General features: G+C 41.3%; 1 protein-coding gene across 5 annotated transcripts in view; it reads left to right on the top strand.

Moving 5' to 3' along the window:
* Atf7 (activating transcription factor 7) overlaps positions 1–27922 on the top strand; it is a 105358-nt gene that overhangs the window by 45624 nt on the left and 31812 nt on the right. For all 5 annotated transcript variants that reach the window (XR_009058467.1, XM_057791499.1, XM_057791497.1 and 2 more), the window contains exons 3-4: positions 22485–22581; positions 27545–27663. Coding sequence is in view for 4 of the 5 variants with exons in the window: in XM_057791499.1 (XP_057647482.1) it covers positions 22485–22581; positions 27545–27663 (216 nt within the window). In the remaining variant the exon portion in view is untranslated. The remainder of the gene's footprint in view (positions 1–22484; positions 22582–27544; positions 27664–27922) is intronic.

The raw sequence follows: 27922 nt of genomic DNA, 5'->3' as shown, positions 1-27922 counted from the left end.
ATATATGTGTGCATGTGTGTTTACATATGTGCATGTGAATACATAGAAGCCAGAGGTTGACATCAGGTTTCTTTCTCTGTTGTACTTCACCTTATTTTTGAGTTGTACATGAGACTTTCTTCCTCCCTTTCTCTCTCCTCAAACATATTTATTAAGGAAAGATAAGAAAAAACTTATTTTACAAAATAAAAAAGATACAAACAAATGCACAGCTCAAGAAATCACTGGAAAAGTTAGAAAGTATTTCAGTATAGAGAGTGGAAAGGACTCTATGGAAGTAATAATACCTGAGACTGTCTCTCACCCAATTTGGATCTCACTAATTCGGCTAGACTTACTGGCCTGCAGGTTCCAGTGATCTTCTACCTGTAACTGCCTCCCAAGCTTTGAGATTACAGGCAGGTGCTGCCACACCTGGTTTTTACATGGGTGCTGGGGATTCAAAGTCAAGTCGTCACCCTTGCATGGTGAGCACTTTGTCAGCTGAACTCAAGCTGTAACTCAGAAATTAAACTTGGATAATCAAGCTTGGTGGCAAAGCACCCCTTTACTACTGAGCTGCCTCACCGGCCCTGAAAATACTTTATAACTTTTCCAGTGATTTCTTGAGCTGTGCATTTGTTTGTATCTTTTTTTTTTTTTTTTTTTTTTTTTTTTGGTTTTTCGAGACAGGGTTTCTTTGTGGTTTTGGAGCCTGTCCTGAAACTAGCTCATGTAGACCAGGCTGGTCTCAAACTCACAGAGATCCGCCTGCCTCTGCCTCCCGAGTGCTGGGATTAAAGGCGTGCGCCACCACCGCCCAGCCGTTTGTATCTTTTTTTATTTTGTAAGTTAGCATACAAAGTAATGTTTCCTTATGTAATTTTCATATGTAATTTTTCTTCGTTGATCCTCCTCCCTACCTCTTTCCCCCATTCCATTCCCTTCTTTTATAGCCTTTTTATACCCAGTAGTTCTGTTTTAATATTCTGTTGCCTTCCTCCTTTTCCTCAAAAACTTTCTTCTGTTTTCTGGTCCCTTTTCTAGTTTCATGACATGTACCCACACTCATGTATACATATAATATATAAATTAAAAGTTAGGATTTTATATATATATATATATATATATATATATATATATATGAGAGAGAGAACATACAGTATTTATCTTCTCAAGTCTAGGTTACCTCAATATATTAGTTGCTTGTCTTGATGTTGTGGCAAATTCCTTAACGAAAGCAATTTAATGAAGGAAGAATTTATTTTGGATTACAGTTCTAGAGTCTATGATAGCAGGAGTGAGTCATGGAGACAGGTGCTTGATCACATTGTATCATAGTCTGGAAGCAGAGCTGATCAACACTGTTGCCCAGCTGACCTTCTCTTTTTGTTTCAGTCCAGGATCTCAGCCCATGAACTGTACCAACCATATTTACAGTGGATTGTTCACTTCAATTAACCTAATCTAGATAATCCCCTACAAGCATGGCTTGAGTTTTTTTACCCCCATGGTGATTGTAAGCCTCATCAAATTGACGGTATCAGCCATCATACTCACTTAATAAAATAATTTCCAGATATGTCCACTTTCATGCACATTTCATTTGTCTTTACGACAGTGAACTCCCATTGTGTAGATGTACAGTATTTCCATTATCCATTCACTGGTTGATGGCCATCTAGGCTGACCACTGATCCCATTTCCTTGATATTTTATTCAGAGCAGCAGTAAACAAGGGTTTTCACTGGGACTGGAGAGATGACTCAGTGGTAAACAGCATTGGCTGTTCTTCCAGAAGACCCAAGTTGGTATCTCACAGTCATCTGTAGCTCAGGTCCTGAGGGATCCAATATCTTCTGACCTCCACACCTCCAGGCATACATATGATGCAATATATTCATGTAAGCAAAACACCAATGCACATAAAATATAAAATAATGCATTAAAAGTTATGCAGATATCTTTGTGGTAGGACGTACACTCCTTAGAGAGTATGCCCAGGAGTGGTATGGCAAGGTTATACATTAGAGCCTTATTGCTATAGTGGTTCGTTTTAAATGTCAACTTGATACAGTTAGAATCACTTGGGCAGGGAGTCTCAACTGGCCTGTGGGCATGTCTGTGGGTTTTGTCTCGATTGCCTTTATCATGCAAAACCCAGCCTGGGAGCATACAGCACCACCGTTCCTAGGTTCTGGGCCCTTAACTGTGTAAGGGTAGAGAGAGACTTAGCTGAGCACTGACCCTGCATCACCTGTTTTTGTCTGCTTTTTGAGTTTGGATGGGATGTGACTATGTGGTTCAGTCCCCAGCTACTGTGATTTCCCACAGTGAGGTGATATAACCTAGAACTGTAAGCAAAAATAATCCCTTTCTCCCCTAAGTTAATTTTGTCAGGACATTTTATTATGGGAACAAACATGAAAGTAGGCTACCTCCATACTGATCTTGATAGTGCCTGGATCAGTTTACACTCCCTCAGCAGTGAAGAAGGCTCTTCCTTTCCCAAACTGGTAATTTCTCTTAAGTATTCTTTTCCCCTTTCTTTTTTTTTTTAAACTTTATTTTTTATGTGCATTGGTGTGAAGGTGTCAGAGCCCCTGCAACTGGACCTTCAGACAGTTGTGAGCTGCCATGTGGGTGCTGGGAATTGAACCCGGGTCCTCTGGAAGAGCAATCAGTGCTCTTAACCACTGAGCCATCTCTCCAGTCATAAGTAAATACTTTTTAAAGCAAAAAGTAGATATAATGTTTTAAATAAAGGAGCTGTAAGCAAAGATGCCTTTAGAAATACAATGAGGGGGGGTGTTCTGTAGCACTGTGATTAGATGTCCATCTTTGAATGAACCCAGACCCCCAGGCTTAGTGTGACTAATACTGTTTTGTTTTGTTTTGTTTTGTTTTGTTTTGTTTTGTTTTGTTTTGTTGCCACATTAGACGGGACAGGATGGATTAGAAAGGGCCGAAGTTGAGTATTACCCTTCTCCCAAGAGATGGTTCAGCCAAACCTGACAGTTTGTGTTCAGTCCCTGAGGATGCCATAGTGAAAGAAAAGAACAGACTCCCACAAATTGTCCTTGACATCTACATGCACAAGGTGTACACATATGCAATAAATAGATGTGATTTAAAGATTAAGTGCATGGGCTAGAGAGATGGCTCAGCCGTTGAGTGCACTTCTGCTCTTGCAGCAGGTCCTAATTTGGTTCCCAGGACCCTTGTGGCAGCTTACAACCATTTGTAACTCTAGTTCCAGGATATCTGATTTCCTATTCTGGCCTCTAGGACACTAGACATCTGTGTTGTGCCCATACATACATGTAGGCAAAACACTTGTATAGATAAAATGAGAGTCTCTTATTAAAGAAAATGAAGAAGTATAGACGACTACTTTACCCTCATCCAGCCTGTCAAAACTGGCCATTATTCTCTGGTGCTCACTGAAAGAGCCTAATAGGCCTCCCTCCTGTTACTGGGTCCCTCTGGGATCACTTGTTCATACTGAGCCCCCAGCTTCAGCAGTTATGGCTCAGGTTTTTCTACCCTGGAGTGATTCTCAGGGGCTTTCAGCTGATAGGTTTCTGCTATTCAACAGGTAGGTTTCGACTTATAGGTTACTATTTAAGTTGTGCTTGTCTGTGTTTACCAGCCTTGAGGGGGAGGGGAAGGATAGCAGTTTGCCTGATAGAGCCTACTTCTCTGCTAGACCTAAGAATTGTTTGGTCTTTCACTTGTTCAACTTTTTACTTGTTAGGATAGAATGATGATCTGAACTCCTTAGATGCTAGATCACAAACCAGAAATTTCAATTCTTTTGGTTCATGAATGAAGAAATACAGTTTAGACCTAGTATACTAGCACATGCCTGTAATCCCAGATAGTGGAAGACTGGATCATCAGGATGACTGGATTTTACCATTTCCAGACCAGCTTGGGCAGCATAACAAGACTTCATCTCAAAAAGAAAATAAGTCAGGGCTGGTGATGTAGCTCAGTTGTTAGAATGCTTACTTAGGGGGCTGGAGAGATGACTCAGTGGATAAGAGCACTGGCTATTCTTCCTCTGAAAGAATAGAGGACCTGGGTTCAATTCCCAGCACCCATATGGCAGTTTATAACTGTCTGTAACTCCAGTTCCAGATCCGACACCCTCACACAGACATACATGCAGTCAAAACACCAATGCACATAAAATAAATAAATATGTAAAAATAAAACAATGCTTGCCTAGTATATATGAAGTTTTAGGTTCATTTCCGAACACTACATAAACTGGGTGTTATTGTGCATTCATATAATCGCAGCACTCACGGAGGTGGAGGCTCCTCATTGTAGGTATAGTTGATATGAGGCCCTATTAGAGTAGGCTGGGCTTCAAATCCAGTATGATTGGTACCCACATGAAAGAGAAAATTGGACACAGAGGCACACTCAGGGAAAACACCACGGGAAGGTTGGGTTTATGCTGCCGCTAAGGAGTATCAGTCGCATTGCCAGCAAACCACCAGAAACCCAGCAAGAGAAGCTTGGAAAATATTCCTGACATCCTTAAACATTTTTTTAAAATTACATTGATATATGTATATATTGGCACATCCAATTCTTTCAGAGGAACCAAGTTTGGTTCCCAGCTCATCCTTCTGGCAGCTTAAAACTGCCTATAACTCAATCTCTGGGGAGATCCAGCACTTTTGGTCTCCAAGGGCAGTGTACTCACATGCACAGCCCTCCCCCATAACATAATTTTAAAAATTTGTTTTTGAGACAGGGTCTCTCCATGTTGCCCTGGCTGTCCTGGAACTCAGTTAGTAGACCATGCTGGTCTCAAACTTAGAGATTCATCTGCCTCTGCCTCCACAGAGTGCTGGGATTAAAGGCGTGAGTCACCATGCTTGGCCCAATTTTAAAAAAAGAAAATTCAAATTGAATGTAGGTTTTTGGAAAATACCTCTGTCGAAAGAGAGGCTTAGTGTACACAAAGCCCAATGCATTCTTTTAGATATCTCTAAACTTGAAGAAACCTGGGTATGAACTTCCTGAAACTTATTCATAGATAAATTTTTTTCTGTTTTTTTTTTTTTTCTTAAGACAAATTCTCATGCAGCCCAGGCTGGCCTTAAACTCACTATATAGCCAAGGATAACCTTAAACTTTTAATCTTCTTGCTTCTACTCTTGAGTGTTGTGATTACAGGAATGGCCACCTTGTTTGGTTTCATGTAGTGTTAAAGTTTGAATATCTACAGTGTGCCAAGCACTATGGTAGGCAGTAGAGATAGAAAGGTGTATAAAATGCCAGCTTATTTACTCTCTCAGGATAGTCAGACCCATACTGTAATTGCATCATAATATGATAAATGTAGTAATATAATATATTTGCAAGTCGTGAGAGATCTGGCAGATATCAGGGAAGACTTCATGGACAAAATGCTACTTTTGAAAGATAAATAGAAAACTTGAGCCTAATGTGATGGCAATAGCCTTTAATTTCAGCAATCAGGAAGCAAAAGCAAACAGATCTTTATGAGTTTAAGGCTGGTCTAGTCTACATAGAGAGTCCCAGGCTAGCCAAGGGTTCATATTAAAACAACAGGAAGAAAAAAAAAAAGAATTATCTGTTCAGGGCTGGAGAGATGGCTTAGCGAGCATTGGCTGCCCTTCCAGAGGACCCAGGTTTGACTCCCAGCATTCATATAGTAGCTGGAACTGTGCAACTCCAGTTCCAGGGGGTCCAGTGCCCTCTTCTAGCCTCTACCAGCACCTGGCACTCAAATAGTATATAGACGTGATTGCAGGCAAAACACTCATACACATAAAACAAAATAAAAATAATTTTAAAAAGAAGTTTGAAGATGGGAGGTGGTGGCCATGGTGGTGGCAGTGCACAGCTTTAATTCAGCACTAGGGAGGCTGAGGCAGATGGATCTCTGAGTTCAAGGCCAGTTTAGTCTACAGGGAGAGTTCCAGGACAGCCAGGGTGGATACAAAGTAAAACCCTGTCTCAAATAGCAAACAAACAAACAAATCCACACCAAAAACTAAAATTTGAAAAGTTTCTCTTTCGTCTGGTTTTATAAAAATGTACCTTATCCAAACTTCCAGGCCATGCCAGGTGTGGAGGCTCTTCACCTGTAATCCCAGCATTTGGGAGGCTGAGGAAGGATTGTTGTGAGATCCTGGACAGACTGGTCTGTAGATGAAGACTATCTCAAAAGCAAAACAAAAGTCTTGTTATGGGGGCTGGAGAGACGGCTCAGGGGTTAAGAGCATTGCCTGCTCTTCCAGAGGTCCTGAGTTCAATTCCCAGCAACCACATGGTGGCTCACAACCACCTGTAATGAGGTCTGGTGCCCTCTTCTGGCCTGCAGGCATACACACAGACAGAACATTGCATACATAATAAATAAATAAATAAATATTTTTTAAAAAAAGTCTTGTTATGTCAGTATAGTGGCACATGGCTTTGATCCCAATACTTGGAAGGTAGAGATAGGTGGATCTCTGTGAGTTCCAGGCTAGCCTAGTCTAACATAGAGAGTTCTAGGACAGCCAGAGCTACACAGGGAGACCCCGTCTCAAAATAAAATAAAATAAAGTCGGGCAGTGGTGGCACACATCTTTAATCCCAGCACTTGGGAGGCAGAGTCAGGTGGATCTCTGAGTTTGAAGCCAGCTTGGTCTACAAGAGCTAGTTTCAGGACATGCTCCAAAGCTACAGAGAAACCCTGTCTCAAAAACCAGAAACAAAAAAAAAATTTTTTTTAATTAGAAAAATAAAACCTTCCTGGGTTAGACACAAAAATAATCAGATGATTAGGTCAGTAAATCAGAACAACATTTTTTCCATGTATTTGAAATGGCAAAGGAGAATAATGCCACCATACTTGTGGTTTATTTGAAAACCTCTGGGCACTGAAACTGTTCATCTGTCTGACTGACTGTCTGTCTGTCCATCTGACAGAGTCTCTTTGGATTGGACAGATGCTCAGCAGTTAAGAACCCTGACTGTTCTAGGGTCCTAGTCCAGTGCTTACCACCCATTTGGTGGCTCACAACCATTTGTAACTCCAGTGGCAGGAAACTCAAATGGTGTACAGACATACATAAAAATAAAATTTTGTGCAGTTTTTTTGTTTGTTTGTTTGTTTGGTTTTGGTTTTAGAGACAGGGTTTCTCTGTAGCTTTGGAGCCTGTCCTGGCACTAGCTCTTGTAGACCAGGTTGGCCTCGAATTTACAGAGATCCGCCCGCCTCTGCCTCCCGAGTGCTGGGATTAAAGGCGTGCGCCACCATCGCCCAGCTCAAAAGTAAAATTTTAAAAAATAGTTTTTTCTTTGACAATGTCATACATTTTATACATAATCTATTTTATATTCATACATACCCTATTACTTTCTTTTACTTCTACTCCTTCTGAGCCCTTTCTTTTCAGGAAGTGCCCCCTACTTCCATAGTTGCTTGGGTTGCTTGCATGAGTGTGAGATTATTTACTTGAGCATGGGCAGTTTACCAGTGGCACCTGAAGAAAAATGACTTCCCTTCCTTCAGCAGGCATTACCTGCCCCAGCTAGGGCCTCATGACTTTCTCTCCCATCCATGCTGGAATGTTGAGAAACTCAATATTGTACAGGTAAACCACAGCTGCTATGAGTTCATGAGAATAATGGATATGTCCAATTCAGAAGACATTTCTAGTGCTCCTCCCCATTCTCTGGCTCTTACATCCTTTCTGCCCTGTCTTCTTTGACATTTCCTTGGTCTTGGTAGGTGTGTGTGTGTGTGTGTGTGTGTGTGTGTGTGTGTGTGTGTGTGTAATAAATATCGCATTTAGGACTGACTACCCAACAGTTGCTTATTCTCAGCACATTAACCAGTTATGATTCTGTATTACTGCTGCTTACTACAGACGGAAGCTTCTCCAAGGAAGGTTGAGAGCAACATTAATCTAAGAATATAAACATAAATATTTAGAAAACAGTTTGCTCTTATGTCCATTTAACAAAACAAGAAGTAGGCTACCCTCTAGGACTTAAGACCTCCCCAGATTTTGACCAGGTTTACAGTACCAAGCATAAATTTCCTTTTGTAGAATAAGCTTCAAATCCAATCAGAAATGACTGGTTATCTCCATAGTAGTCACACCACTGCTAAACCAGTGGCATAGTTTGCTTAGCAGTTAGTAGGCCTTCAATTTCTGCTCCTCCGTCTCCATCTTCCTGAGTCCTAGGATTAGAGAAATAAACCACCTACCACACCTGTTTATGTAGTGCTGGGGATTGAATTCAGGACTTTAAATGATAGGTACATGTTCTATCAGTTAAGATACATTAAAAAAATGCTGCAGGGCTGGAGAGATGACTCAGTAGTTGACTCAGGGTGGGAACTACAAGATAGACCCCAAGTTGTGAATGACGTGGACAAGTAAACCAAAGCTTGTTTTCTCAAAAACACAGGTCAGGGGCTGAAAGCAAGGGTGCCCTTTCTCAGGGCTGATGTGGATTCCCCTTGTATGCTCTGAATACCATTGGTGAATAAAGAAACTGCCTTGGCCTGTCGATAGGACAGAACGTAGGTAGGCGGGGAAAACTAAACTGAGTGCTGGGAGAAAGGAGACAGAGTCAGAGAGGACCCAGGTTCAATTCTCAGTACCCATATGGCAGCTCACAATTGTCTGTAACTACAGTTCCAGGGAACCCAACACCCTCACACAAACATACACACAGGCAAAATACCAATGCACATAAAATAAAAAAAATAATTAAAAAATACTGCATTTGGACTGATTTTGTATATAGAGGGAGTTGGGAGAGTCTTTGTAAGCTTGAGAAAGCCATCTAAAGACTAACTTTAGAGAGTAAGTTCTCTGTCTTAATTGCTTTTCAGTTGCTATGATAAAAACACCATGATCAAGGCCACTTATAAAAGAAAGTTTTTGGGTTTATTGTTTCAGAGGGTTAGAATCCTTAATGATGGAATGAAAACATAGCAACAGGAACAGCTGAGTGCCACACCTTGGTCTTCATAAGCAGGAGGCAGAGAGAGAACACAAATGGAATGGGACTACTGTGGGCCCCAGTGACATACTCTTCCTACAAAGCTACACCTCTTAATCCTTCCCAAACAGTTCCGTCAGAGGGGCCATATATTCTAACATATGAGCCTGTGGGGAGCAGTCACATTCAAACCACCACAATCATTCACTCCTTTACCTAGTCTCTATCTATCTATCTATCTATCTATCTATCTATCTATCTATCTATCTATTCATTTATCTATCTGTTTATTCTTCAGTCAATTGTGTGAACACTCAAAGATTGGGCAGTTCTGAGTATTGTTGGCAGTTCTGACCTTGTTTTCTGCTCAGCGTACTGCAAGCTCCTGTGTTTTGAAGAAGTGCTAACAGTATTGTCTTTCCATAGGAAGGCTTTCATCAGCTTACACAAAGCACAGTGTACTAGATTTTCCGAGCTTTAGTGTTAAAATAGCACTTTATCTTTGTCCCATCTGACCATTTGTAAGGTACAGGAATTGCAACACACACTGTGTGATAAATTTAAAAAATAAAATACTTGAAGGGCCTTCCAAAGACTGGACCTCACAATCTATTAAAATTAACATCCTATTAAAAATTTTAAATTAGATAAAATTGAAAATAGTATGAATAATGCCAGTAAGAACTTTTATAGTACTGTATGATCATTTTGATTCCCTAAATAAATAAATAAAAAGGTTTTTTTTCCTTGTTAAGAACTAACATTATCCTTTTGGAGACTCACTAAGTGACTACATCTGAAAAGTAGAACATTGAAAGGTCTGTCATAAGGCATAACTGTGGAGAATGCAATTAACCTGTAACTGACACAGGATCAGCCCTACTAAATTACTTCTGGTATTTCTCCGCTGCTAGGCATTGATCCTTTAAAGGTGGTTGGGCATTTAATCCATCTCTATATCTGCTACTACCATCTAGGAATAGATGATGGATCTGTCTTCATTAATTCGTACATAGAACTGCTACCATCTAGGAATAGGTAATGGGTCTGTCCTTCCAGTTCTTTTGTAGAACTACTACATCTACAATAGATGATGCATCTGTCCTTATTAATTCTTTTTGTTTGTTTTGGTTTTTTTGTTTGTTTGTTTTTGGGGTTTTTTTTGGTTTTTTTGTTTTGTTTTTTGTTTTTTTTTTTTTTTTTTTTTTGATTTTTCGAGACAGGGTTTCTCCATAGCTTTTGGTTCCTGTCCTGGAACTAGCTCTTGTAGACCAGGCTGGCCTCGAACTTACAGAGATCCGCCTGCCTGTGCCTCCAGATTGCTGGGATTAAAGGCATGCGCCACCACTGCCCGGCTTGTCTTTATTAATTCTTAAGCATAATTCCCAAGAAGGCTCTGGAGCTTAATAAAGAACATAAAAAACACCGCCAGATGCTGTAGTTAATGCTTGTAATCCTAGCCCTTGGGAGGCTATCTCAGGAAGATTTTCAAGTTCAAGGCCAGCCTGGACTTCAGAGGTCTAGGAGTAGGAAGAAAGAAGAAAAACAAAACAAAACAGATATTAGATTAGGGAGAAGAATGGCCAAGCAAGAAAAGATGGAGCTCTAATTTAAACTCCATCTTTTGTGAAGTGTGGTCTGTAACATACTCAGTTTCCGGAGTAGCAGCATCAGGTGTTTCTCTCTCTCTCTTTTTTCTTCACCATTTTGTTCTTCCCCAAAATCTAAACTGTTAATACCCATTGTTTTTCAAAGAACCTCAGGGTCTTAAGTGATGAATGAGATGTCTTGATATGTTATACAGATGTAAAAAAATGTAATTTCCTTTAGTATAAAGTTGATACTCGTGAAGATGTAAAATAATATACTTTCTGGCACACGTAATTTCCAAGTTCCTTAAATAGAAACTGAAGAAGACTCTATACATCCTGAGAACGACCTTCTATTGGTTTGGGATTATTTTTACCTCTAAGTACTTAACAATAGCTTAAAATCTTGGCAGTGTTTATAACACAATAAATCCAGAAATAGGAGTATGAGCATGTAAGCAAGTCTTTAACGTTTCCATTCTTTCTCCTTGGCGCTGAATCATTTTTATTTACTTGTTAATACTCGTACTTACTGCTTCACTTCAGAGAATGAGAAAGAACGTGTAGTCCCAGGACTCCCTTTATATGAGGGAGACAAAATCTTGCCCAGAAATACCATCTTCCATTCCACCTCCACCAAAGTTGTGTGTGGGAGACTGGGAAAGTGACTGTCTAGCTTTTCAACCTTTCCCGAAGAGGTAAACAAGGAAAGAAGGTTCAGAAGGGGTCAAGAAGCCGGGCGGTGGTGGCGCACGCCTTTAATCCCAGCACTTGGGAGGCAGAGGCAGGCGGATCTCTGGGAGTTCGAGGCCAGCCTGGTCTACAAGAGCTAGTTCCAGGACAGACTCCAAAACTACAGAGATACCCTGTCTCGAAAAAAATCAAAAACAAAAAAACAAACAGAAGGGGTCAAGAGACCAATTATATTTTTCTCGAACCTGTTGTCTCAACTCTGCCATTCCCCCAAGCAATCTACTTATACAAGACATTGTCTGACAGTAATCTTTTCATTGGCACATAGCTTAGGTTTTACTGAAAAATATAGCAATGTTATTAAAAAGAAAATGGAGATACAGGTGTGGTTTGGTCCTTGATCCTAGTGTATAGAGAAACCTTATCTTTAAAAAATACACCATCAGAGAAACCCTGTCTCGCAAAACCAAAAAAAAAAAAAAAAAAAAAAAAAAATACACCATCAATAACAACCACAGAAAACCAACGCTCAAGCACCGAAGCAAAGGTTCTCTCAGCTGTCAAAGCCTTTCTCTCCTTATTTTCATGTGACCTCAAACAGAACGTGCCTCCACCCATGGACAGACGAATTTACCATAGGTACAGTTTAGTGGGCTATTCCTTCTAGTTTTTTCTCCTTCATTTCTCTGACGCCATTTTCTCTTTGGATATATTGGGAAGGAGTTTCCTGTCCTTATTTTTCCTCCATAAATTACCTTGCTCACAAAGCCACATAGGAACAGCTGCTGCTGTGGTTGTTTATTTGTTGAACAGTCCTGTTCTTTGAAATGATTCATTCAAAAGCCTTGAAGCATTCAGAGCAGGATGTGTGACTCACTTTGCAAACAGCAGCGTCTTGAGGGAGAAAGCAGGCACCTCAGAGTGACTGAGGTAAAAATGAAAGCCACTCTGGCTTTACGGTGTCTGTGTGTATTCAGTCCCTTCCCTTCCCTTCCATGCTTTCACAGACTGCCAGTGTGCATTGGGGAAGAAGCACCTCACCAAGGTGAAAAGCCCTGTCAAAGTGTGCTCTCCAAAAGAGCAGTGTGCTTTCTGCTGCTACTCAATGCTCGCTCTCCAGTTTCTTAGGGTTCCCATAGCTTTTCTTACTGCTTTCTTTTACCAAAATATGCCCATGTGCAGATACTATAATAAAACAGAGCTATTCTGTCCAGTTAGTATCACCAGACCCAAGAGCTTTAGAGAAAGAGTACAGTGACTTTTCAGATAATTACAAATGTAAACTCAGTGGGTGGGTGCACCCCTCGTGGTCCTGACTTCCTTGCTCATGTTCTCCCTCCTTCTGCCCCTCATTTGGACCTTAAGAGCTCAGTCCGTTGCTCCAAATTGGGTCTCTGTCTCTATCTCGATCCATCGCCAGATGAAGGTTCTAAGGTGATATGCAAGATATTCATCAGTATGGCTATAGGATAGGGTCATTTCAGGTTCCCTTTCCTCAGTTGCTCAAGGTACTAGCTGGGGACATCTCCCTGGACACCTGCGAGCCCCTCCAGAGCCAAGTCTCTTGCCAACCCTAAGATGGCTCCCTTAAATTAGGATATATATTTCTCTGCTCCCGTATCCACCCTTCCTATATCCCAACCATCCTATTTCCCCAAGCTCCCCGCATCCTCCCCTTCTCACGTTTCTCACCCCATTTCCCCTTAGCCCCTTGCCACCTCACCCGCAAGTTCCCAGCTTTTGCCTGGCAATCTTGTCTACTTCCTATCCAGGCTGATGACTATATGTTTTTCTTTGGATTCACCTTCTTATTTAGCTTCTCTAGGATCACAAATTATATGCTCAATGTCCTTTATTTATGGCTAGAAACCAACTATGAGTGAGTACATCCCATGTGCATCTTTTTGGGTCTGGGATACCTCACTCAGGATAGTGTTTTCTATTTCCATCCATTTGCATGCAAAATTCACAATGTCATTGATTTTTACCGCTGAGTAGTACTCTAATGTATATATATTCCACACTTTCTTCATCCATTCTTCCATTGAAGGGCATCTAGGTTGTTTCCAGTTCACTGCAGTATCTCTTGATGGTTTATGTATCCTAATTACTAAAGAGTTGTGGTTGTCTTCTTCCTCTGTCTACTCTTCCAAAATAAGGTGTCTCAGGATATAACCCCATCTATTCTAGAGGCAGAGGCAGGAGGATTGCCAGTTTTCCCAGTTTTAGTCTGAATTACAGAGGAATTCTTTAAAAATAAGCCAGAGAAAAGTAAAATGAGGCCTAGGAGTGTAGCTTATTAAGAACCTACTTCCTGGACTTCAGAGACAGCTCACCCATTGGGGTAGGCTCACAGCCAAAGCGTTAAGAAAGTGCTTCTTAGCATGTCAATCAGAGAACAGTCGTGAAACACATACGCACAAGAAAACATATAACCACTTAACAAATTCACAAGGAGTATTACACAGAAATTTCATTAGTCAAAGTGCTTTACCAAGGATTTATCATTTATCATGGGATTTGTATATCCTAATGCCGTTATACTTTTCTCTGGCTCAGTCATACAGCAAAAAAATTAGCTTTAGTTTGGCCTATGTCTCTTTTGTTAACCTTCTTTTAGTTCTGTTCAGTGATGCTACTCAAAATATTTTGAAGAGGGACTACAAAGATGGCTCAGTGGTTAAGAGCACTGGATGCTCTTCCAGAGGACCTGGGTTCAATTCCCAGCAAAGACGTGGCAGCTCACAGCTGTCTGTAACTCCAGTTCTAAAGGATCTGACATCTTAACACCAATGTACATAAAATTAAATAAATTATTTAAAAATACTTTAAGGAAGCTAAACAAACTGCATTAGGACACAGATTGTAAACACGAACTTAATTATTCTGCAAATAAGTTACTTTTTAAAATATTACTTTTTTAGTAAAATATCTATCTTGAGATGTTAAAAGGGAAGTGAAGACTAACTGAATATATGCTTCGTACAGGCACTGTACACTTCCTTGTTCAATTATTTCACTTAAAAATATGAGGGAGTCAGGCATAGTGATGTATACCTTTAATCTCAGCACTAGGGAGACAGAGCTAGGGGATCTCTGTGAGTTTGAGGCTAGCCTGGTCTACATAGAGAGTTGTAGGATAACCAGAGCTACATAGTGAGACCTTGTCTTAAAAGAAAAAAAAAGTAATCGGGTGGTAGTGGCACATGTTTTTAATCCCAACACTCAGGAGGTGGATCTCTGAGTTCAAGACCAGCCTGGTCTACAAGAGCGAGTTCCAGGACAGCCAGGGTTGTTGTAGAGAGAAACCCTATCTCAAAAACCAAAAAAGAAGAAAGAAGAAAGAAAAAAGTAAGGAAAGAAGAGCATAAGGAAGTTTTTATATTCGATCTGAGCAGTATTTACACAGGTGTTTACTTATATGCAACTTCATTGAGACGCCACTTCAGATGTATGCCTTTTCCGACCTGAGTGACGGCTCAGTGGGTAAAGGCCCTTACGACAAAAGCCTGGCAACCTGAATTCACTTCCAAGAATTGATGGAAAGAGAGAAACCAACTTCATAAAGTTGGCCCTCACACACACTCAGTTACATATATCACCCTCCCTCACAATAATAATAAGAATTACATGACCTGCATGACTCTGGGATTAACCTGACTATGGCAGCGAGAAAGGAAGAAGCATCAGATACACATATAGAAGAGCTGGACTGTATGCTCTGATGTAGACACGCTAACAGCAACCAGGAAACTCGGCAGGTTTGTTATGTACAGCACGCAGGAGGAGTGGGTTAGCCAGTCTCCACAGGTCACAGTCATATATCCAGAGAAGGTTGGTACTTTCTGCATATAATGTCAGCATTTGTACTAGGACCAGGGGAAGGCTTTACCATTCCTCTGAGCCTGATCCAGGGAAGACTTTGCCATTCCCATGAGTCTGAGGCGTTGGGGTCTTTGACATGGCTGTGTTCATGTCAATAATACACATTTACTCAGGACTTCATTTGCTTCCAACAAAAAAGACTTGTGCTAGGTGATGGTGGCATGTGTATTTAATTCCATCACTCACGAGACAGAAGCAGTTGGATCTCTAAGTTCAAGGCCAGCAGGGTCTACAGAGTGAGTTTAAAAAAAAAAAAAGACTTGTGTATTTTCTATATTACACTTTAGCTAGGCATGTTGATGCACACTCCTAGCACTCGGGAGAATCATTGCAAGTTCAAACTGTTCTGGTCTGCATGGCAAATTCCATCCAGGACTACAAACAAGACAAAAGTATTAAGACTATTCATTGAGCTTATCCCTTACAGTGCCCACCTCCTTTGTTCTTCAGTCCATTTCAAACTCTTTGCTCTATTCATTGAGTCAGCTTCCTAAAAGAGAGAACTCAGATTCTCCTATTACAAGATACAAGACTAGGAATCTTCCTAGAAATGCACAAGGCTTATAACCAAAAATGCAGCATGGAAAATTATTCAATTAAATTTTATTTATTTTGGATTGTGTGTGTGTGTGTGTCATGGTGTGTGCATGGAGGCCAGAGGACAACTATTAGGAGTCAGTTCTCTGCTTCCACTGTGCAGATCCTGGAGAGCAAACTCAGATTGTCAGGTTTGATGGCAAGCACTTTACCAACTGATCCATCTTGTAGTCCTGAAAATTGTTACTAAGGAACATCCAAGGAGCTAGAGAGATGGCTTAGTGGGTAAAAGTGCTTTTGCTCAAGCCTGAGGTCTTCACACAGAAGGAGGGTGTGGTTACACAGGCTTGTAAACCTAGTGTTGGAAGGGATAGGACTAGGAGGAGCCCAGGATGTCACTGTCCAGCCATTCTATTTGAAACAGCAGGCTTCAGGTTTGTGGAGAGATCTTTTCTCAAACAGAAGGAGGAGAGCAGTATAAAAAAAATACCTGAAGTTAGCTTCTGACTTCCACTTACAAGTGAGTGCACCTGCATACACGCAAAGAAAACAAATAAATAAATAGAATAAAAAAAAAAAAACCATGACAGAACTGGAGAAATGGCTTAGCTGTTCTTCTAGAAGACCAGAGTTTTGTTCCTAGAATCCATTATTGGGTAGTTCATAGTCACCTGTAATTCCAGCTTCAAGAAATCAGTGCTTTCTTCTGAAAACATACACACACACACACACACACACACATACACACTTTTTTTTTTATTCTTTTTTACTTAAAATTTCCAACTGCTCCCCGTTTCCCATTTCCCTCCCCCTCCTCCCATATATTGCCCCCTCCCCCCGCTCCCCTCCCCCTATCCCCACTCCACTTCTCCTCCCCCTAGTCCACTCCCCCTCCCTCTCGATACTGAAGAGCAGTCCAAATTCCCTGCTCTAGATGAAGACCAAGGTCCTCCCACTTCTATCTAGGTCCAGGAAGGTGAGCATCCAAACAGGCTACGCTCCCACAAAGCCAGTTCATGTATTAGGATCGAAACCTAGTGCCATTGTCCTTGGCTTCTCATCAGCCTTCATTGTCCGCCTTGTTCAGAGAGTCCAGTTTCAACCCATGCTTATTCAGTCCCAGTCCAGCTGGCCTTGGAGAGCTCCCAATAGATCAGTTCCACTGTCACAGTGGGTGGGTGCACCCCTCGTGGTCCTGATTTCCTTGCTCATGTTCTCCCTCCTTCTGCTCCTCATTTGGACCTTAAGAGCTCAGACGGTTGATCCAAATTGGGTCTCTGTCTCTCTCTCGATCCATCGCCAGATGAAAGTTCCTGTGCCATTCTCCTTGGCCTCTCGTCAGCTCTCATTGTCCACCACATTAAGAGAGTCCGGTTTTATCCCATGTTTTTTTCAGTAGCAGTCCAGCTGGCCTTGGTGAGCTCCGCTGAAGAGAAGGCTCAGCAGTTAAGAGCATGGACTACTCTTCCAGATAACCGGGGTTCAATTCCCAGCACCCACATGGCAACTCATGACTGTCTGTAACTACAGTTGCAAGGGATTTGATGCCCTCACACAGACAAATACAGGCAAAATACCAATGCACACAAAGAGAGAGAGAGAGAGAGAGAGAGAGAGAGAGAGAGAGAGAGAGAGAGAGAGAGAGAGAGAGAGAGAGAGAGGAAAGGAAAGAAAGAAAGAAAAGAAAGAAAGAAAGAAAGAAAGAAAGAAAGAAAGAAAGAAAGAAAGAAAGAAAGAAAGAAAGAAAGAAAAGAAAAGAAAAGAAAGAAGAAAGTCGGGCAGTGGTGGTGCACGCTTTTAATCCAAGCCCTCGGGAGGCAGAGGCAGGTGGATCTCTGTGAGTTCGAGGCCAGCCTGGTCTACAAGAGCTAGTTCCTGAGTAGCTATTTACTGAAACCTTAATCAAAGGAGCAAAGGAAGACACGAAGAGTATTAACAATAGGAATAGGGAGTAGATTTTTTTGGCGGGGGGTTCGAGATAGGGTTTCTCTGTAGCTTTGGAGCCTGTTCTGGAACTCACTTTATAGACCAGGCTGGCCTCCAACTCACAGAGATCTGCCTGCCTCTGCCTCCCAAGTGCTTGGGATTAAAGGCATGTGCTCAGGGAGTAGATTTTTAAAATAATTTTAAAAGAAAATCTTTTGGGAAACCCTTCAACTTGTTTTAAAATTCAGTGAAATAATCAGCATTTGTTAATCTCAGGGTTTTGTTTTTAGTCACTCAATAATTTTTACTATTCTATTTAAGAAATTGCTTTCAGAAAGATTATTCCCTAAGTATGAAGTTCCTTATTCAATCCCTGGGCTTTGGTTGACAGACTGATCTAGAATTTTTTTTTCCAGTAGTGGAGAAAACCCAAGGACTCATGCATGCTAGGCGGATGCTCTACCACAAAGCTATATCCTCTAGCCTGTGATCTAAGGAGCTGTTAAAGTATTAACTTGTAATAATTAAAAGGAAATAGAGCTGCAGAGAAGTCTCGTGGTTAAGAACTCTGGCTGCTCTTGCAGAGGATGTCCATTCCCATCACCCACATGGTAGTTCACAGCCAGCTGTAAACTCCAGTTCCTGGGGATCCAGAGCGACACACATGGTACACATGCAGTCAAACATTCATACACATAAAATAAAATAAAAACATTTTAAACTTTTTGGAAAAGTGAGAGGGCTGGAGAGATGGCTCAGTGGTGAAGAGCACTGGCTGCTCTTGCAGAGGACTCAGGTTCGATTCCCAGCACTCACATGGCAGTTTACAACCATCTGTAATTTCAGTCCCAGGGCACAGAATGCCATTTTCTGGCCTCTACAGGCATCACCCATGCAAATGGTGCACAGACATACATGCAGGCAAAGTGCCCACATACATAAAAATTAAGTAATTAGAAATGAGAAAAAATAAAAGAATGATGCTGGTGGAGACAGGGCCTCACTGTGCAGCCCTAGCTGGCCTGGAACTCGAGAAATAGACCAGGCTGGCTGCGGACAGAGGTCTGGCCTCTTTGATTCCCAGGTGCTATGATTAAAGGCATGCACCACTGTCCTCAGCTAAGGAATATTTTAAAAATATCCAGGCTAGACAGTGGTGGAACACACCTTTAATCCCAGCACTGGGGAGACAAAATCGACCGGATCTCCATAAGATGGAGGCCAGCCTGGTTGCATCACAAGTTCCAGGGCATCCAGAAGTACCCAGTGAGAACCTGTCTCAAAAAATAAACAAACAAACAAACAAACAAACAAATAAATAAATAAATAAAAAACAATAGCCAGATTGACACTCACTTTCAAGAAGCTTCAGTAGCTGCTGCCCCCACCTTTCCCGTAACTGACAAGAGCTGTATCAGAAACAGCAGAAGGTGGGTAGGTAATCAGAGTCAAGACTAGGCTAGTACCCTGCTCCTTAAAATTAACCCAGTAGATTCTTCTTCCTGAAGTGTACTATTAGGTCACAAGGTTTTGTTTCGTGTGGTGAAACTCAGAGTATGTAAGGCAAGTGTTCTCGTCAGAGCAGTGGGGTCTGTTTTGGCTTACAGTGTTGCAGTCCTTGGTCAGTTGATCCCATCACTGTGGGTTTGCAGTCAGGTAGAGAGAGTAGCATGGCAGAGAAGACATAGTGAAGGGCACCATAGAGTAGAGCCGCTTACCTCAGCTGTGACTGGGAGACAGGAGGACAGGTATGTGACAAGGTGAGTCCAGTGACATGCATCCTTTCTCCAATGAGATGTTACTGCAGAAAGTTTCAGTCACTCCCAGAAATGCCATCGAGCTACAAATCCATCAGTGGATTAGGTCAGAGGCTCTCCCTTTACTTCACTCATGAGCCTGCTGGGGGCACTTCATATCCAACTCTACACAGAATAATGTTGTGCTTGTTTCTGCTTTTTACAGGATGATGTCTCGCTCTGTAGACCTGGCTGACCTTGAAATCATAGCAACCCATCTGCCTTTGCCTCTGACATGCTGGCACTAAATGTGAACAGAGAACACCACCACACTGAGTTCAGAGTAATGTTTTGTTTTCAAAGGCTTATTTATTATGTATACAGTGTCCTGCAGGCCACAAGAGGGCACCAGATCTCATTACAGATGACTGTGAGCCACCATGTGGTTGCTGGGAATTTGACTCTGGACATTTAGAAGAGCAGCCAGTGCTCTTAACCGCTGAGCCTTCTCTCCAGCCCCAAAGCAATGTTTTTAAATCCGTAAAATAAAATACACAGAAGGCTGTATAGCACGATAAAGTGCTTTTCCTAACTTAGACAAGGCTCTGAGTTTCATCTCCAGACTAACACACACAGACACATGCACACAGAACACACACACACTGACACACACAGGGGTAGGAGAAATGGGAGAGTAAGGGAGAGAACTGAAAAGTCTTAACCCAAAACAAAATCTGAAAAAAATTTAATTTTTTTTCTTGACTTCTTTGAAGTGGAGAGAAGGAGGATTTCTAATGGAAGAGGCCTTCTTGATTAGAAGTCACTTTTCCAGGTTTTAGAGCACTGCTTTTTTTTTTTTTTTCCAAGCAGCCACATGAAATTTCCTTAAATGCCTCTAGAAATACTTTCTTTTTTTTTTTAAAGACAGGGTCTCACTATGTATCCCTGGTTGGCCTGGAACTTACATGTAGACTAGACTTGCCACTATCTCACAGAGATGTGTGCCTTTGTTGCCTCCTGAGTGCTGTGATTAAAGCTGTGTACCACCACACCCAGCTTATAAAATACTTTTTAAGTGATTACTATAGTATAATATTCCTAGTACCTACAAGCCTATTTACTGTTATTCCTTATAACCACCATAAAAGAATGCTGTTTTCTCCATTGCCAACTAGGTTCAGCTGATTTCCTTTTTCAAATACACAACAGGTTCAGATCCTTACAGTGACTTTTTTTTAACCCAGTTAACAGACTATTTCTCTCCTACCCTATCCCTTAGGGGCAAATCTCTAATTGAAAAAGCTGGTGCAGAGGGCTTCTTTAGGGAACTTTCTGTGTCCATTTTGTCCTAGATCTCTTCTCCTTGCTCCTCAGGCCTGTGTGCTTTACCTGGAAAGGATCTTAGTTGTTACTGATGGTTTAGGTATAAACTGGGTAAAGAGGCAGGCTCAGCAACGAAGAGCACTGGCTGTTTCCCCAGAGATTAACTCTCACCACTCCCATGGCAGTTCACATGTCCGTAACTCCAGTTTCAGAAGGTCTGACACCTTCGATGCTCTCTTCACCCTCTTCTGACCTCTGGACACCAGGCATACACATGATACACAGACCTGTATGGAAAAAAAAGCATAAAATAATTTTATTTATTTACTTGTTTATTTGTTTGTTTGGTTGGTTTAGTTTTTCAAGACAGGGTTTCTCTGTGTAGCAGCTCTGACTGTCCTGGAACTCTCTTGTAGACCAGACTGGCCTCAGAGATTCACCTGCCTCTGCCTCCTAAGTACTGGAATTAAAGGAGTATGCCACCACCACCCAGCTAGCCGCCTTCTTCTTCTTCTTCTTTTTTTTTTTATAAAATAAAAATTTAAAAAGCTTTATAATTTGAGTAAAATGAGGGAGACAAGATCAGTTTGATATTGTTAGCTGACCATACAGGACCATACAGGAGCTATGTGTTTGCTTTGTAAAGGGCTGTAGGAAGAGGGATATTGGTGTGCTATTGAATGATAAGTTACATATCTAATGAAAAAAGTAAAAACGAGTAAACAGTCACTATTTTTAGACACAAGACAAATTAGAACCATGTTTGGAAACCTGCAACGTCCAGGCCATGGCTGTGGCATGGCTGCTGTGGCATGGCTGTTCTAATGAAAGAACAGGGTCAATGACTGCAAAGGTCCTTTGAATTACTCTTATTCATGTGTTCCTTTCACCTCCTCCTTTTAAAAGAATAGCAATGTAAATTATTGTTCAGTAACTTTGCGTTAGTCATAAACTGGGGTAAACTGCCTCACCTCTTCACTGTTCTTCCACTGAAACCTCTACCCAAATATCTGTAACGTCTCCTTTTCTCTCATCCTGCCTACAGGCTCCTCTCTACCCTTAATTTTTTTTCTTTTTTGTTTGCACTTTTAGTTTGTCTTTATACAGCCAGCAGCATTGTACTGGCCCCTTTATGACTGCTGGAGCCCAGGCAGACTGCCTGATGAAGGAAGACAGCATTTGGCCAATGGGGCTGGTGTGTGCCATTATTGCTGGCCATTGGGCCTCTGTCATCTACAGTTCCATCCTGGCTCATTAAAACTGTGAGCCAAATAGCCTCAAAGGCGCCTGCTGCAGCACTGTGGGGGCCAGGAAGTTAAATGATTCTCCTAATCCTGCATAATTTATCTCCCTGTTAGTCTCTCATAAAATTCTCTAGTTCAGCCCCACCACAGAGAGCTTCGTTCTGAAATTCCTGTTTTTGTGATGACCACTGAGTTCCCAGTCTTTTCTTCTCTCTTTATTGTTATTATTAAAAACCGTTTTGCTCTTGTTTACAAGTTTACCTTAATGTTTTTTTCATGCTTAGACAATACCTCAGCAACAGTCTGTCCACTCGCCTTGTTTGTGCCTGACAATACAAAGTGGTCGGTGCTGTGATCTCTCTCCTCTCCTCCCTGCTTTCAGTGCCATTATTTTTCATCTCCTCTATCATTTCCATCATTTTTCCTCTTTCTGTTCTTTTTCCATTCCCTTTTTCCAGGGACCAGTGTCATTGTAACACGTTACCCTTTTAAAAGAGCGCTGAGTGGCGGAGGGGTTGGTTGGTTTGGTTGTTGTTTGCCCCTCCTCTTCTCACATCTCCATTTCTGTTTCACTCCAGAGATTCACAAACGAGGACCACCTGGCAGTCCATAAGCACAAGCATGAGATGACACTCAAATTTGGCCCGGCCCGGACGGACTCGGTCATCATTGCAGGTATTTGCTGCCCAAAAGTCACACGCTTTGCTGTCAGCAGACAGTTAAGATTAATTCCAGGATCCAGATGTCCTAGGAGCTGTACTCCCTTTCTCCCGTCAAGACCCCTTTTGTGATCTGCATTTAATCAAGCATAGGTAGCACTAACAGATCCCTGGTTCCTGCTGCCCCTTCATTCTATTTTTAATAGTACACTTGTGTTCTGTAGCTTGCGAGAGTAGTTGACTTGAGATTTTATCTTCACTTTTTTTAGTCTATTCTTTCCTTGCCTTTCATTTATCAGGATTTTGGAAGAGCTACAGACAGACACCACTGACATTTCTCCTTACCCACAGTGGAAGAGCTGAACAAAAGAAGGCAAAAAGTCGCTTTAGCCTGGCCACTTCTCCTCCACTGGGGATTATCAGTTCAGAAATCAACTTCTCTTGTGAACTCAGACACCGTTGAGGGCACATTTCAAAAACACAAATAAGACATTAAGTCCCTCTGACTTTCCTAAACCAGTTTGGGTGATCTGGAACCTCTCACCAGCTGCAGATATGTCTGCACCATACACAAGGCGCATTCTTAGTGCTTGTTTCCAAGCCTGCAGTAGTTCCTTTATGCAGCTTGCAGCTAGATAGATGTGCAAAGCAGAGTGGGTTTTTCTTTTGATACTATAAGAGCTTCTAATTTAACCTATGCCAAAAAGATTTAGCTTAATATTTTTAATCAGTAGTGTATTTCATTGACGGTTATTACATCAATTAATAAACTAGTTAAATTATAATTTTACTTACTACTTGTAAAAGTGTTACCTTAGACATGGAAAAGGAGACAGAACCTCATCTTCCTATTAATGCGTATGATAAAAAAGACTGCCCTTCTACATTTCCTACTCCTTATTAATTCAGCACTATTGAATATTTACTGATCTACTGTGTGGGCTAGTTACTTTTCTAGGAGCTTATAGATTTTATGATTTGTAATCCCTGGGAAAAGGATATGAGCAGAGACAGTATCAATGACTTTTTTTTTAAAGGCAGGATCTCATTGCTCTGGCTTGCCTGGAATTCAATATGTAGACCAGGTTAGCCTGGAACTCTGCCTCTTGAGTGCCAGAATTAAAGGCCTGCCCCACCACACCCTGCTGTGTTTATTTTATATTATGAGGGAGGGGAGGACATGTGAGTGCAGGTACCAGAGAGGGAATCAGGTCCCCTGAAGCTGGAGTTACACAGTTGGTTGTGAACGTCCTGCTGTGGGTATAGGAAACCAAACTAGGGTCTTTTTGAAGAGCAGTATGCACTCTTAACTACTGAGTCACCTTGCCATCCACCCCTTTTTAGACTGGATCTCACTGTGTAGCCCAGATATGCCTTGAGTTTGAAATTGTCTTTCAGGGGCTGGAGAGGTGGCTCAGAGGTTAAGAGCACTGGCTGCTCTTCCAGGGGTCCTGAGTTCAGTTCCCAGCAACCACATGATGGTTCACAATCTATAATGAGATTTGGTGCCAGAACACTATATACATAATAAATAAATAAATAAATAAATAAATCTTTTTTTAAAAAAAAAAAAAATTGGCTTTCATTTAGTTCCTGGAAGCTGGAATTATAAATGTAAGGTACTGTGTTTGACAGAGAAAATGTTTTTTACTCTGCATTCAGTTCTGGAGTGCTCAAACCAATGCATGGGACTTTAACTTTCCTGTGTTGGCAAATGATTGTGTCCCCTGTTAAGACAGTATGGTATGCCGTATATATCCCAAGCTCTCATTGGACCCTTGAGTGGGCTATAACTCAGGTCTTCACTGCAGCGACCGGACGTGTCTCCTAAAGCACCCTCCTCCCTGTTATGCACTGGTACCAGTGTTCTCAGTCTTAAGTTGTTTTATTTTTTTCTCCAAATCTTCTCTGTTATAGTCCTTCCATTTATCAGCCAGCATTCTATCACTGAACAAAGCTTGAGAAAAAATCAACTTGTAAGTAGAAAAAGTTTGAGCAGGGTGTGATGTTGCATTCATGTAATCTTAGCACTTGGGAAGTAGAGGCAAGAAAAGCTAAAGTTCAAGACCACACTCAGCTACATAGCAAGTTAAAGGCTGGCCTGCGCTATATCAGACTATCTCAGTAAGGAGAGAGAGAGAGAGAAAACAAGAGACAGAGAAATGGCAGATTATTTTGGCTCAGTTTTGGAGGCTTCTCTCTGTGGACAGTTGGCACATCACAGTGGTGAGTGTATTGAAGAAAATGCTACTCTCCTGGCTAGGACACCAAAGAGAAAGAGAGCAAAAGCCCACAGTTCCCCTCAAGGAAATGCTCCTAATAACTAAAATTTCCATTGGGTTCTAGCTCTTACAGGTCCTGGGAGCCAGCATTTCACGCACGGAGACTTGGGCAGCACACAAACCATGCAGTCTTCTTACTGCCCCCCCCATTGTGTGTGTCTCCTCTGATGCTGCCTCACCGGCCTCAATGCTCTCATTCTTCTCCACCTTTTACATAGCTAGTCTTCACGTTCTGCTCTTATGCTCACAATCTCTCATTATGTTTTCTCTTTAAGGTTCACTTAGACCTGGCTTTTCAAACTTTCCATAACCTATCCCCATGGTACTTACCCAATTTTATATGCAAGTTATATGTACAAAGTGATGATATTTTCACCTAGACATATTTTCTCCTAATCCATGTGTGATGACCATTCCCTGCCTTTATGCCTTCACCAGCATTATTCTCTTAGCTGTTAAAGTTTCTCCTCTCTCGACAGTTCCAAAACCATTTTCAAGGCTTATCTCAAGTCCTGCTTGAAATCTTTCCTAACAGCCCTAGTAATTAATGTGTACTTATTTTTTTATAGTAATTTTATTCTGTACCTCAAGTAGCACTTATTTTTGCAGTGTAGTGCTATCTACATATATTAGTTTTATTTCTTTACCTAAAAAGCATTTTCTTGCTGGGCGGCAGTGGCACACGCCTTTAATCCCAGCACTCGGGAGGCAGAGGCAGGTGCATCTCTGTGAGTTCGAGGCCAGCCTGGTCTACAAGAGCTAGTTCCAGGACAGGAACCAAAAAGCTACGGAGAAACCCTGTCTCGAAAAAATAAAAAAAATAAAAAAATAAAAAGCATTTTCTTAATTCTCTAGAGAAAGACTTATGTTGGCCTGTACTCTTATCTTCTCTCCACATATGCATCCAAGTTTATGGATGTAACACTAAAACATTCAGGATTCAATAAACACTTAGGAATTTGATAGCAGACTAAGTTTGTTTATATATTTGCAGATTGTTTACTTAGAAACCAGAAGCTGAACGTTAGAACTCACCTGGAAGATGAGGTATTAGTACAAGGGAGATTTCTTTCTTACTTTTTTTCTTTCTCTCTCTCTGCTTTTGTTTTTGTTTTTCAAGATGGAATTTATCTATGTAGCTTTTGCAGTCCTGGAACTTACTATGTAGACCAAGCTGGCCACAAACTCAGAGATCTGCCTGCCTCTGCCTCCGGAGTGCTGGGATTAAAGGCGTGTGCCACCACTGCTCAGGCAGGGGAGATTTTAAAATTAAATCAGAAAATGAACATAGGCAGCAGTATATAAGAGGAGCTTGTTTGACTCAAACCTGAAGTCTCAGAGTTGTTTTTCCATCACCACTGAACCTTTACTTGCCCCTTGTGTCCCACTCGGGTTGTGATCTGTGTGTCCTCACTGAGTGTGCAGAGTGACTTTATCTGTAGCCACCCAAAGCAGCCAGAGGCCCTTTTAGAGCTATTTTAGGAGGTAGTGGTGATTTTTCTAAACATTCTGGTTCAGAAGGGTATTTAAGTTTTTAAAAAGAAAAATGTTTCCATGGAAATCACACTGGACTATTTCCAATTAATCATGCTACAAGGAACAATTTTAATTAACCCTTAGGTCTTTCCTTAAAATATAATTGAAACATTATTCTATCAGTCAGTCTAGTTTTGAGTAGAAGATGAATCCTTAAGGTGATAAGCACATCAAAGAAAACCATCATAATAGAATCAGGGGCCCTGGGAATAAGGCTCAACTTTAGGAAAGCAGGGGAGAGAAAGACAAGCTAAGATCTGAAGGTGGAGGTACTATAAAAGTTCCTGTAATTTATGAAGAGGTTTCACCTCCTTAAGAGCAATGAAGCCAGTCTTTGTGGCACATTCCTGTAATCCCAGCACTTGGGAGGTAAAGGCAAGAAGACTGTAAATTCCAGGATAACCTGGGCTTTTCTCCAAAAAAAGAAAAGAAAAAACAGAGGCAGTATGTTGAGAAAAAGTTTTGCATAGCCCCTGTGGGGATATTTTGACCAGTAAATCTAAACCAAATAGCCTGGTTTCGGGAATTTGCTCTGGGCCCATGTCTCTATGAAATAAACCCTATTGTTTGTAATTTCCTTTTGTAACTCATGATATTACTGTCTTGTTCCCCAGTCCCTAGATTTGCTTAGAATGGGGTTCAGAAAGGAACAGACCTCAGTGAAAGGCAGGCCACATTCCTCATTAGGTAGCTTTAGTGAGCAAACACAACAATCTGGTCCTCAGTTTGTTCTCTCTGTCAGATTTTAACACCCATCTGTTTCTCACTCACTGCAGACCTGGCAGGATGTTTGTGTAGAAGGGAAACAGTGCTTAACTTTAATCTTCAAATCTAGAGGTTTCGTGAGTCTTTACTTTCATGAATGGTTTGTTTTATTGGGGTTGTGTTTTCATTGGGGTGAAATATTTAAATCCAGAATTGAGAGAAGGTGGGTATGTGGTTAGTCACACAGAACATTGTCCTGTCTTCCCCTGCTGGCCCTGAGACAACACAACACAGACACCCACTGATAGCTTAGAACCACCATCCACCCACGAAAACTCCAAAAGAGATCATTTACTCCAACATAGACTCTTCTTCTCCAAATATAATCCCTGTGCCCTCTCATTTTAATCTTAAATTAAAACTAAAACACATTTACTTTTCTTTTTATGTCTACAGATCAAACGCCTACTCCGACTAGATTCCTAAAGAACTGTGAGGAGGTGGGGCTTTTCAATGAACTAGCTAGTTCCTTTGAACACGAATTTAAGAAAGCGACAGATGAAGATGAAAAAAAGGTAAGTGTGGCTAGAAAGAAAAGCTGGCGGTGGTTAGACTTTTCTGTTTTCATTGTGCCTTGAAATTTGCTCGACTGATTAAAGTCTGGAATCATGGGGTTAGTTTTGTAAAATCAGACAATACTCAGTAATCCTAGCCATTCATCCAGATCTTGTAGGAGCAAGGGTGAGATGGGTCTCTCTGTGTAACTGGGGATAGCTTCTATGTCACTTTATAATCCAGGATGACCTCAAGTTTGTGGGACCCCCTTGCTTCATT

The sequence above is a fragment of the Chionomys nivalis genome, chromosome 17 (assembly GCF_950005125.1).
Source record: "Chionomys nivalis chromosome 17, mChiNiv1.1, whole genome shotgun sequence".
Taxonomy (NCBI): Eukaryota; Metazoa; Chordata; class Mammalia; order Rodentia; family Cricetidae; genus Chionomys; species Chionomys nivalis.
This window is presented reverse-complemented; position numbering and strand designations above follow the sequence as displayed.